Source organism: Pimephales promelas, chromosome 3 (assembly GCF_988280905.1).
Source record: "Pimephales promelas chromosome 3, fPimPro1.hap1.1, whole genome shotgun sequence".
Lineage (NCBI taxonomy): Eukaryota > Metazoa > Chordata > Actinopteri > Cypriniformes > Leuciscidae > Pimephales > Pimephales promelas.
Genome location: NC_142771.1, coordinates 14116211 through 14129322, shown reverse-complemented (window position 1 = coordinate 14129322; position 13112 = coordinate 14116211). Strand labels below are relative to the sequence as shown.

Below are 13112 nucleotides of genomic sequence, written 5' to 3'. Positions count from 1 at the left end.
CAAACCCTTTTGCCTATCAGATATTCTTTTTGCTCATTAGTTCCCCGTGTGGTTCTTTAAAGTTTTTCCCTGTGTGGGTTATTTCAGCTTGATTTATAAGCCAACTGAAGTAAAGGGAAGCTTAGCAGCCTCAGTTCAAAAGCTAATGTCTCCAGTGACCTTGGCTTTGAGCATATCAGACCTCATTATGGCAAATCAAGTAAACCCATCCTGCTATGCGGCGATCCTTCTACCTTCCTTTTTAATGAGCACAACCCCTTTTAACAGTTCGTCCACAGTAGCATCCAATGAGTGGGTGATTCCCTGTCCCTTTCCCTTCAGAAGTCTCATCATCGGTTGTTTCACCTGGACTACATAGGCTGTGATGAGTGTACTCATCCAATCAAAATCAGCTTTGATCCATGATGCTGCTGCTTCATTGGGTCTTTATGAGTTCCTTGTGATGTCTAGCCCACATTAAAGTGATTATTTACAGTCTACTTCAAAGAGAGCACCATGAAAGTATCAGAAAGGTGACCCATATGATTTGTGCACTAAATTCCAAGTAGTTTGAAACCATGCAGTAAGTTGGTGTGATGAACAGGATGAAATGTCTAGATTTAAAACCGTTATATTTAAAAACAAAAAATAATATGATATTGTGTTAATACACATATGATCATATTGTAAATTACCTAGCAACCAGTAGCAATCGTATTGACTCATCTAACATGGTATTGCACCTTAATGCTGGTTGCCACCCATCATAATATAGAAAAAAAGATGAAAAAGAAGGTGACAATACAGTGTGTAGCTACTACTGCACCACAAAATTTACTCTACCTGCACAAAAATGTTTGCTCACCAATGTGGACGTTTTTTGGATTTGGTAAAAAAAAAATATCTACTGGAGGACGTGTAGTTGAAAAAAATGTTCTTTTTGCACAATTTGGTACTGTTTCCGCATTCGTACACTTGAAATTTCATATTTATATTTTTGTTAAAACACAGTATAAAAATGATTTTGATGTAATAGTCCATGATAATCCTGTATTGTAATATTGTGAAAGACCTATTTTAACTTAAAGGGATAGTTCACCCAATGATGACAGCATTTTCATTTATCTATCAACTATCCCTTTAACATCAGAGATTTCATTTCATCAGTGAATTAGTCATTGATTTCTCTGTGTTGGTCCTCCAGATCTCCACCGCGACCCAGTCCCGGCAGCCTGCACTACTCTGATGAAGATGTCAGCATCAAGTACAATGACTTGGTCCCAGCTGAGAGCAGCAGCCTGACCGAGAAGCCCTCAGAACTGTCTGATTCACAGGTGATTCACCCCCAAAAGGCAAATAATTTGTTTATATATTTTTTTTTTATAATAATCTGTTTTCTGGAATCAAAATGGACCATGTTGCTGATCATATCGCATGTTATTCCTATACAAAAAAAAGTCAAATAACTTGCTCTGTCTTTGAAATGACTTTCTGTTTCGGCTGACAACACAAATCCCTCTTATTTGTCAACCCCTCCCCCTAACCGCCTGACTTCAGTCTGGTATAAAAATGCCCACTGTTTCCAATTCAATTAATTGCATCTTTCTCACTGAATACCCATTTCACTCCTAAATATACACAGCGATTCACTCGACTGTATTGCTTATCATTCACATGTTTTCTTTTGTCGGCAGGCTTGTGGATGTCATTTAACATTGTAAATGAAGTATTGAACACACAAAACACTACAGACCATCCCCCATGGGAAAGAAAAAAAACACAGAAGGGGTCTTTTTAACATCTGGATTGTTTTTCTAAGACAGCAATGAGATTAAATGGAGAGCAAATGGAGATGATTGCTTAAAGGTCCCCTGACATTGGGTTGTTTCATTATTTTATGTTTCCTGGGTTGCCCTTATAATGTTAGTATGTCTTTCTAGATCAAAAATAGCTATAATTTATAAATAAAAGGCATTTTTCCTAGCCTGATTTTAGCCTCTGATTTGAACGCTCTGTTTGAAGGGGCGTGTCTGCTGTGGGATTCAGACAGTGTAACCGCCCACTGCTGTGATTGGTCTGACATGCTTGCATATGAAATAGCTACATATTACATATGAAACTCTCTCGAATATTTTTATACGTTTTTACTATATTACAGCTATCGAGATTAACGAATCATGTGAAGTTTTTAAAGTATTTAGATCTATTCCCGTCACATAAAATGTTGCCGTGATGAGCATTGAGCAAGCAGATGACAGTTGAGAATAAAGATCTTATCATTGCTACGCAGTTTCCAGCTCGGTTTACACCGATTTAAATTTCTAGCCTCCAGGGGACCATATATACAGGCTAGGGGAACTCATATTAATGTTAAAAAACCTCAGAAAGTGAAAATTTCACATCAGGGGACCTTTAAAGGAGTAGTTCACTTTCAAATAAAAATTTGGTGTTTATCCTAGGTGTTTATGATTTTCTTCTTTCAGACGAATACATTCGGAGTTATATTAAAAAATATCCTGGCTCTTCCAAGCTTTAAAATGGCAGTGGATTGCAACCAACAGAACGAAGTTCAAAAACTTGCATCAATCCATCATAATCGAACTTCACGCGGCACCGGGGGGTTAATAAAGGCCTTCTGAAGTGAAGCCATACTTTTTGCGTAAGAAAAATATTCATATTTAAAACTTTCTAAAGTTAAATAACTAGCTTCCGGCCAAACCAACATACGGATTCCACTTAAGTCTAAAGCATAACTTATGCGAATAATGCAATGTACTGATGATATTTATGCTACGCCATGATCATGACTACGCTACTTCTGACGTCATACGTTTCGTAAGTTGCGAATTAGGGGCAAGTAAACTGCGTATGTTCATTTAGCCGGAAGCTAGAATTTTACCTTGTGACGTGTTTGGAGTTCCTTTTACAATGGATGGATGCACACTTTTAAGCTTCAATCTGTTGGTTGCAATCCACTGCCATTATAAAACTTGGAAGAGACATAATACTTTTTTTATATAACTCTGATCCACCTAGGATGGCTTGAGGGTCAGTAAATCATGGGTAATTTTAATTTTAAAGTGAACTAATCCTTTAAGTCTTCTGCCTAAGCTATTCCTGACCCAAAAAAAACAACAACCTAGTAATCTCACCTGTCTCCTCTAGAGATATCACTCCTTTTACTGTACATCACCAATTCTTTGTCTGAATTTTAGAAAAGATAAAGTTGGTACTTAAAAGAAACCAAAGCAGATAACTTTTTTAAATCTCTTAAAAAAAGCAATGAAAAGGAGAACATGTTCCTATGGGCCTTCAAAATGTCATTTATTTAAGCAGAACCATTATTTCTGCAAACACATTAAATGAATGATGATAAGAATGACCTTTCTTTTACAAACTGCTCATCTCATTCCAGACCAGCTGGTTTCATTTCTATGCATTGCCTGGAAAGGAAGGGAAAATGTCTTAAAATGTTTCTGATGTCTGAAATTTTCATGTTTGCAGTATTTGATACAGTAACTATGAAAGTAGGGCTTAAAGTGTCATGGGGATTAGTGAATCATTTGTCCCAAGCTGTGAGAAAGTAGGGGGCACTCCTCTTTGTTTTGAGCATTTGTCTTTCCTCCCACAATCCCACTGGGAGCTTTTTTGCCTGTTTGTCGGGTACCCAAACTATAATAACATTCCTCTTTCAAAGAAAACCCTCCCACCATGCCACACTTTAGCATAATGTCATGGTAAACAAGCGATGTGGGTTTTAATTCAGTCCCTCTCTGACAGCTACAGTTTGAGTAGAGCATTTCTGAGAACCATCTGTCATCGTTACTCATTATGATTTTGATTTGTCTTTTGTGAGGTTTGTAAATAATGTTTTTTGCCCTTTCAGGAGGCGCTTATGTTTTCATATAAGATCACTGCTCCTCCGAGTTTTGGGTGAGGCTGTAGTTTGTCTAGTAGTCTAGTAGAGCAGTGCTGATGGTAGGAATCTGTAGAGTAGTTGCTCATCTCCCTCTCATTAAAAATCTCATCTCAATATCCTTTTGTGTTTCATATAAAAGTATAAAAGTAACAGTAAAAATGACAATTGTCAGTTTGGGTAAATTATTCCTTCATTTAAAAGGAGTTACATTATGTTGTTTTATTCATCTTTAAACACTTACTTTGTAAATAAATTCATTTTTGAGATCATAATTTTGCTCACCAAGGCTACATTTGAAGAGTTCAGATGCAAAAGCCTCTAAGTGCCATTTGAAGTTTTCTTCTAGAATGATCATTTTTATCAAGCTTGTATATTTAAGTTCAGTAATTTCACTTCAATGGCAATGAAGATTACCTATTAATTGTCATTTAAGTGAAATTACTGAACTTAAATATACAAGCTTGATAAAAATGGTCATTTTAGAAGAAAATTTCAAATGGCATTTAGAGGCTTTTGCATCTGAACTCTTCATTTATTATTTTGATCAATACAGCAAAAACAGTAATATTGTGAAATATTATTATCATTCCAAATAACTGTTTTCTGTTTAACACATTTTCAAAATGTAATTTATTCCTATGATGGTGAAACTGAATTTTCAGCAACATTACTCCAGTCTTCGTTGTCAGATAGACAGACAGACAGATTGATCCTTTTTAATCCCCAATGGGCAAATTGTAATGCATGTGTAATCAGTGGCGTAACTTTGTTTTAAAAAGTGGGTGGGACATGTGTATAAATAAATGAATCACGTGACACGTGAATAAAAACATAAATCCGACTTTAAAACATGTCCAGTGGAATAGCTTATACAGAAAGTCCTGTAAAATTAAACGAATAAATTGACCTAATAATATGAATAAAAATTATAAAAACAAAAATATCCATAAAAGTTTTAAAAGTAAATTAACTATTAAGCCAGAATTTTGATAACTGATTTTTTGCAGAACACACACGATTAAAATTTAAATGGGCTTATATCCATTGTACACACAAACTGCTGTACAATTAAACGAATAAATGGGCCTAATAATATAAATAAAGATAAAAAAATAAGTGTATAAACAAAAATGTAAAAAATAAAATAAAGGCCTACATAAACATTTTAAAAGTAAATTTAAAAAATTAAATGAACTATTAGGCCAACATTTTGATAACTAAACGTTTGCACAGCGCTCACAAATAAAATAAAATTATGCTTATATCAATTGTACAAAAAAATGCTGTAAAATCAAACGAATCAATGGGCCTAATTATATATAAATTAAACTTAAAAAAAAGAAAGAAAGAAAGAAAATGAATTACTTTCCTTATCTACAGTTCTTTTGAGTTCACCTTCAAGAACACAAGTTTGGACAATGTCTGAGGCTTCAGACTCATGCGGTGGTTGCGGAGAAAACCGTCTCTGCCCTTGCAGACTCGCTTGGGATGCTGAACAAAATGCGAGCTTCTTTAGCCAGGCGGGGAAAAGAAATGGAGTCAGACTCGTGGTGTGAGCGGAGCGAAATTGGAGCGGGAAATAGGGCGACGCTCAGTCCTTTTAAAAAATGCCCCTTTGCGCTCTGTCCAAGATCCGCCCGCTCGCGCTCCACTCCGCTCACATGCTCTGCACCGGAACGAACAAATAGTCTCCGAAACGGATTGAAGCGCGCATGTGAAGATGTGAAGACTGTGCGTGAGCCACGAGATACACTGTAACCGCGCTACCGATCGCAAGCGGCAAAGATCACTTTGATCACTTGATTTAAAAAATAACGTATTTCAGGGCTAGATCGCTTCTTTTATTTTACAAACGAACTAAATTAATGGTCTGTCAGTTGGAGATGTTTTATTTATTTCTACTGTTAGATCCGTGCCGCGAGAGCTTTTAAAAGTGGTGGGGACAATATTGACCCTGGCAAAAAGTGGTGGGGACATGTCCCACCCGCAAATTACGCCCCTGTGTGTAATGCATGCATGCATCATTATAAATGTTGAAAACATCTCAGTTACATATGGGAAACCTCGTTCCCTGAGGAGGGAACGGAGACGTCTTGTCGGAGGAGTTTCCAACGAATTGGGATCACGATAGGAAGACCAACTGCCTTCGAGTGAACTAAAATGAGCCGATGAACATTGGCATGCAGGACTTGCAATCCGCGCCCCGCAAGCCAGTATGGGTATAAATCGGAAGCGCGCGCGCACACACATGCTTTACGCTGAGGAGCCGGACGGTGTTCAGTCCTCCGCGAAGGTACAGCAAGCATGGCGACGGGATGTCTCGGTTCCCTCCTCAGGGAACGAGGGTTACCATACGTAACCGAGATGTTCCCTTTCATTCGGGAACTCCTACGTCTCATCGGAATTGGGATCCCTAATAAAACGCCATTGTGCTGGCCCCTTCCAGCACCCAGCTTAGCTTCACGCCAAAGCAGTTTCTTAGTTATCTTTACTGCAGGAGGTAAATAGGAAGAATCACACTGCTGTTTCGCAAGACCCGCTCAGTAGATTTGGATAACACTGGGGAAGCGTACCCAACCCGTCTGAGGGAACACTGCGGAGCCCCTGCCTACCCGAAGGGAGGCACATGTACCAACCCGTGGGGTAGTGAAGCACGTGGCAGTCCCTGAGGTAGTCCCAGCCCAAGGGGTGGGAGCGTACTCAGCAGGGACGACAGAACAGGTCTCTTGAGGGAAAGACATGGAGCTAACCCGGGGGGTAGCTGGAACGTGGAAGAAATGGGTTACCTTAGGGACCACTGTAAGGCCACGCAGTCTAATAACAACTCTACGAGAGGTAATTGACTCTGTGCACGAGAAAAATGCTAACTTCCGGCTTGAGGGCGGATGTTGAGTACTTCGGTTCCGGTTGCCGTTGTTTACATCAGTGGACCGGCTATCTAAAGCTTAGCTATCTAAATATATTTGTCTAAAACTATGTTCGTTTGTTCATTGTCAAGTCAATCAACACAGTTTTCACACATATTTGGGTGGAGCCAGGCGCTGCTGCATTGTGAAAAGTAAACGATATTTAAATCTGCTTTTTGTCACCGCACCCAAGCAGTCGCTTTACCGAGTGGAGCGTTGCGCATCCATGACAACTAGAAGGAAGTTTTTAGGCTACTAATTATTTATTATATTATACCCTTTAACCAGGAGAAGCCCCTGGGGTTAGATCCTATTTTGCAAGGGAGACCTGTTTAGAAATATGTGTGAAAACAGCTTAACTTGATAACGAACGAACCAACGTCGGATACCTTTACTCCCTGTATGACTTATGTATAGTGGTTGTCAACACTGATCTATATAATGACATTAGTGGTTGTCAACAACATATAGCCTCCGAACATCATAAACAAAACAATGGCTAACACAAACTGTTCTGGAAAATGCACTTTCTAACGCATGATTTCGACTTTTATAATGTATAGAGAGATAACATAACAGTTACCAAATAGCATAGCTTGAGCACGTAGCATGGCAACATTAATGTCCGAGTGATTCCACGTGTATGTACCGTATGTACACGCTGTCAAATGTCCGAGCGAAACAAAACAAAATGTAGATCTACATCTGGGGAGCGATATTTCTTCCTAGGATGGTAGGAGTGATGGGTAGGTTTAGGGACGGGGTTGAGGTAGGTCATATCCAATATATATATATATATATATATATATGAATATATATACAGTAATAACGTTAAGTCAACGGCATTCATAAACACGCTGAAAAGAGATTATGCGTGTTGATAGCATGCCAAAAATACGTGATAAGTGTCATACATAGGCTACGCAATTTCATGAGATCAGTCTGAGCATGGATGTTGTTGTGACTTAACGTTCCCTTCAAAATTATGCAAATACTGAGAGATGTAATATTTAAACCCATTCTCTCTTGCTCTGGGGAGCTGGAGAAAAATCATTAGCCAGTCGATGTATATAATCAACTGTAATAATTCGGCAAATGTTCAAGACATCTGGAGAAATATACATCGTCCATCAGGCTACCGGAAACTAGACACCCCCTTCCGGTTTCGCAGCCGGAAGTAGCATATGCTAACGTGCACATAGTCCATAGACCTGGCGCCGGGCGAACCGCCTCACCTGGTGATGGAGGAACTCACTAGGGTAACCGTATGTTGGGCAACCAACGGAGCAGAAAGACGCACGTATCCGGCCCATGGGGCGGGAATGGCGTAGCAAGCCGACATGACCTAATTCCTCATGCTACTGGCCGTAGCGAGTACACGGGAGGAAACAAGCTCAACACGGAGGGTATAGAATCTAGCAAAGCGCCATCACACCAACAGAGAGAGGTCTCGGAAAACAGAGACTCGTTGTCTCATTCACTCAGAGCACACAATCGGTCGGCTCCGAAGCAAAAAGCATATGTGTGTGCGCTCGATACCACTTTATACCCGCACTGGCAGGCGGGGCGCAGAATGCAAGTCCTACATGCCAATGTTCATCGGCTCGTTTTTAGTTCACTCGGAGGCAATTGGTCTCCCTAGCCTGATCCCAATTCGTTGCAAACTCCTTCGACGAGAAGTAGCAGGTTCCGAACGAAATGAAAGGTGTACTATAAATGTCTTTACTGTCACTCTTGATCAATTTAATGCAACTTTGGCTTTTATCCAAATTAAAAAAGTGCCACAATGCACAGTTCAAGTACAGGCTATTACAAAAAGTGAAGGTAATGTATAACAGAATATTTCTTTCTTATTCAATTACAGGGCAGCGACAGCGAGTACGAGTTGGATCCAAACCGGCAGAAGACCCACTCCTTCGTCAACCACTACATCAGTGACCCTACCTACTATAATTCCTGGCGCCGACAACAGAAGGGCGTCTCTCGGCCTCCGGCGTACGGCTACGCCCAGCCCGACTCGGTGGCGGAACAGGAGTCCCGACCCCACCCGCCTCCGCTGCCACCGTTACCACCTCTGCTACCCCACAGCAATCCCTCCCCGCAGCCCCAGGGCCAGGGCACCCTGTTCAGACCCAAGGGGAGCCGGACTCCCACCCCATCACTGCTGTCCTCTGACACCCACAGCCAGCACACCCTGTACAGGCCCCCTAGCAGCCTGGGCACCTCCGCCCAGGTCCCGGCCACAGGATTCTCTTCGTTTGTTTGATACAAGACTCTCATTCCAATGACAACACGCCTGAGAGGGACTCCTGCAGTATTATTGGTCTTTTTTTTTTTTTTTTTGCTGCAACCGTGTCGGACATCAACAGCTGCTTTATTTGGCCGGGTGTGCTGGTGTATTGTGGGTTTATGTGTGTGTGTGTGCAAGACTATTGAAACAGACAATCATTCTCAAGGAAATCGGTTTGTTGATTGTACATTTTAAAATATATTCACTTCATCCTTCACTATGGCGGCGCCCTAAATTCTGAGACCTTCTGGAATTTACTTTTTTTCTGTACAGGTTCATTTAAGTTTTAGTATTTTTGAAATATTTAAGGGCGAAGAAAAGGCAACAGTAGTGGTCTCAGACTGTTGGAGCCCAGTGTAAATGTTTTAAAGTGATGAGAACAAACTGCATTTCACATAATGCTGCCGATTTCCAAAGCGCTTATCTTTATAATTCTGTTTTTGTGATATCGCTTCGATGTCAGTCACACAGACAGAAATCAATGACAGAATATTTCTGAGGGGAAAACATTGCAACTGTGAGTTTGTAGCAATGTCGGCCTATTGAAAAGGAGAACATTCTGCTTGTTAGACAACAAACTTTGAGAAGGGAAAAGTATGGAATTTCTGTATGATTTATACAGTACATTTTTTATTTACTTTTTTGCTTATATTGCGCATGTCTAACCAAGGAGATGTTGCAAAGGAAGAGGTGCCACCATCGTTTCATTATTTTCATCGAATTGTGATACATTTTGGATGGGAATGAGGCTCAGTGAATAATCCAATTTATTCTGCAGTATTTATGGGTAGGATTGGGTGAAACTTTTTGTATAGTTTGTTGAGGATCACATCTATAATTTGCTACTAGCTACAGTAACAGGGACATTGCAGAAAGATTTCACTTAATGCGAATGTTAGCAAAACGAATTGACAACAGAGTCACTTCATGGAAAAAGACCATATTCCCAAGATATAATCAAATAATTCAAAATAGATTCATGCATTAATCATGCATTTGCATTACACAAAATATAACAACTGTGAAATTGTCAGTCTCTGAGGGAGTTTTTTCTTCTTATGGGCTGTTTACACCACTGTTTTCAACTAAAAATGGGAAACTTGTTCATGCGTAACTTGACAACCGCGTTTTGGGGTCCTGAAATCGCAAATTTGAAAATGGGTTTCAAAGTGCACGTTTTTGAAAAGAAAAGAAAAGACATTCGTGTGGACAAAAGCGATCGCGTCAAAATGTCTGTGCACATCCACATCTGTAAGATACTGAGTGGGTCAACATCTTCTGTAGGTAGTCCACATTAAAACCTCATCTTTAGCAAATGAGCAGAGCAAATGTCACACATATCATCACGTTCGGGGTCTGTTGCTCTGAGGCTGTCTGCTCTTTCAAATCACAATACAATTGTATGTATTTCTCTGAATATATTGTAGAATGTGTTTTTACGGTTCACAGTTTGACATTGTGTACACATACAGTATGCTTACGTGTATGTCAGCAGATATGCTTTATTTATAATCGATTGGTTTTGTACTCTAACTTAAGAAGAACAACAGCAGTCTTATGTGGAAACTATTTTAAAGGAGTTGAAAATTACGATGATCATGCTTCACATTATCTCCTGTCTTGTTCTCTGTGAGGTGACTATCACTGTATAAAACTTGATGAATTATATTGGACCAAGGCATGGTTCATATCTAAAATAAAGTACTCTATTTTTCAGTGTTTTTGTTGAATATCTTGCTTTGGCTTTTCGAAAGTACATTTTTGACCACACACTATAAAATGTTCATTTTAATGGAAATATATTGTAAAAATGTTGCCATATACTTCAAAGGTTTGGGGTTGGTAAGGTTTTTAAATGTTTTTAAAGTCTCTCATGCTTAGGCTTTGTTTATTAGATCAGAAATACAGTAATAAGGTAATATAGATCATGACAATTTAAAATATCTTCTCTTTTTTAATATACACTCACCTAAGAGAGAATGGGCCGACTGATTCAAGCTGATTGAAGAGCAACTTTGACTGAAATAACCACTCGTTACAACCGAGGTATGCAACAAAGGATTTGTGAAGCCACAACACGCACAACCTTGAGGCGGATGGGCTACAACAGCAGAAGACCCCACCGGATACCACTCATCTCCACTACAAATAGGAAAAAGGCTACAATTTACAAGAGTTCACCAAAATTTAACAGATGAAGACTGGAAAAATGTTGCCTGGTCTGATGAGTCTACAAAATCTAACAACACCAAACGTTTGAAGCTTACTGATTTAGGATGAGTGAATGTGTGTGTGTGATGATATATATATATATATATATATATATATATAACACACCATAATATACATGGGTTTCTCCCATGTATATTATGGTGTTTTGACTTTTTATATTTTATATTTTTAGCTGATGTTTACTACATTATTTTAGTAGCATATGCTATTCTGATGGAGTTTTGTATTTGAGTGACACTGAGCCCTGTTTACATTTATTAGCGATGATTCATGTAAATGCATATACCATGTCATATCATAATTCAAGTAGCATACAGTTGTTTAAATTGTACCATAAATTATTTAACAGTACATTTCTGAAAGCCTGTATTTTAGTGTATTTTAGTCTCATCTTTGACTCTGCTCGTTCCTTAAGAAAGAGAGACATTCAGCTCTTGCTCTACAGTGGAGATTTGGGCCAGATGAGAATGGGTAAGTGCGCGCTGAATCATTCAGCATCCCAAGAAACTGAGCTTAGACGTGGGAGAGTTCGCCTGGAGATAATCTCTTTATTCCAGGCCGGAAAGCATCGATCTGAACATCGGGGGGTAAGAGAGGAGATGTCACAAGAGAGATGAGAAATAATAACCCAGTAGGGAGGAGAGGTCAAGCTTACAGTGTGACTTATACACAGACAAAACCCATCTATAAGCATACCTATAATCCTTAAAAGTATGCGTTCTCTATATATATGAAAATAAATCAACGCACATACACAATGTTAAGGGCAGTCATTGCATCTCACACAGTTGATGGATCAATGAATCCTGGGACGACAGCCAACTGGGGAAATGACTTTAATTGACACTAAAAGACTTCCTCAATTTACTGTCTGTCACACTGTTAATCTAATTATGACCATGATTGTGAGTGATAATGTGCCCCATTCACATCATTTAATATGTGGATGGCTGCATCTTTTATTATATAGTCTACTGAGCAGTGTTTAGGGTAATGTATTAACTTGAGTTATCTAATCAGATTCCTTTTTCAAGTAACCAAAGTAATGCATTAGTTTCAAATTTACCACAACATCCAAGTTACTTTTTCAAATAAGTAATACTTATAGGATATTTGTTTTCCTATTAGACTGTTTTTGTGGAGAGCTCGAGACAAGTGAAGTGATATACGTGTGAAGATGTGTTGCTTCGTAAAAAAAAAAAAAAAAAAAAAAAAAACAGAACTGGCAAAATAAAGTTGCGAATGAGAAGGCGGAGTCTGTTTTAAGTGTGCAATAAAATCAAACAAGCAAGCCCAGACGTGAGAAAAGTAACACAAAAGAGTAATGTAACATTACTTTCCACAAAAGTAACTAATTAGTTACTTTTTAGGGAGTAATGCGATATTGAAACACATAACCTTTAAACGTAACTTTCCCCAACACTGCTACTACTAAAAATCCCATGTCACTTATGGTTCTGGTTGTACAGGGTCATCTTTACATAAAAAAATAAATAAAATACTGAAATGACCATAGTGTTTGACTGTTGGGTGCAGATAGTGATCTCACTGTTCAAACATGCCTTTCTTTTGTACACATAGTGCCAAGGGCCTTGAACTGCAAGAGGATACTCCTCTTTAGGAGCATGTCAGAGGTGCAAATAACACATAATGGCCTTTTGCAAATTGATTTATGTGAATACACAAACAGCAGTTAAACCCTGCGGTACTGACTAAGTCCTTCAATGGCAGTGACTAACAATTGTTCCCAACAAGATCCCTATCAAGTTAACTGCTTTTCAAAAAG

At 39.0% G+C, this 13112-nt stretch overlaps 1 protein-coding gene across 4 annotated transcripts in view; it reads left to right on the top strand.

The window, feature by feature from the left end:
* Positions 1–10810, top strand: part of sdk2a (sidekick cell adhesion molecule 2a) — a 172904-nt gene extending 162094 nt beyond the window's left edge. For 2 of the 4 annotated variants that reach the window (XM_039687348.2, XM_039687345.2), the window contains exons 44-45: positions 1184–1313; positions 8669–10810. In XM_039687348.2, coding sequence (XP_039543282.2) covers positions 1184–1313; positions 8669–9070 — 532 coding nt within the window. In that variant the 3' untranslated portion in view covers positions 9071–10810. Of the gene's footprint in view, positions 1–1183; positions 1332–8668 lie in introns of all 4 variants that reach the window. The other 2 variants (XM_039687346.2, XM_039687344.2) reach the window with 1 other exon arrangement.
* Positions 10811–13112: the final 2302 nt, after the last annotated feature.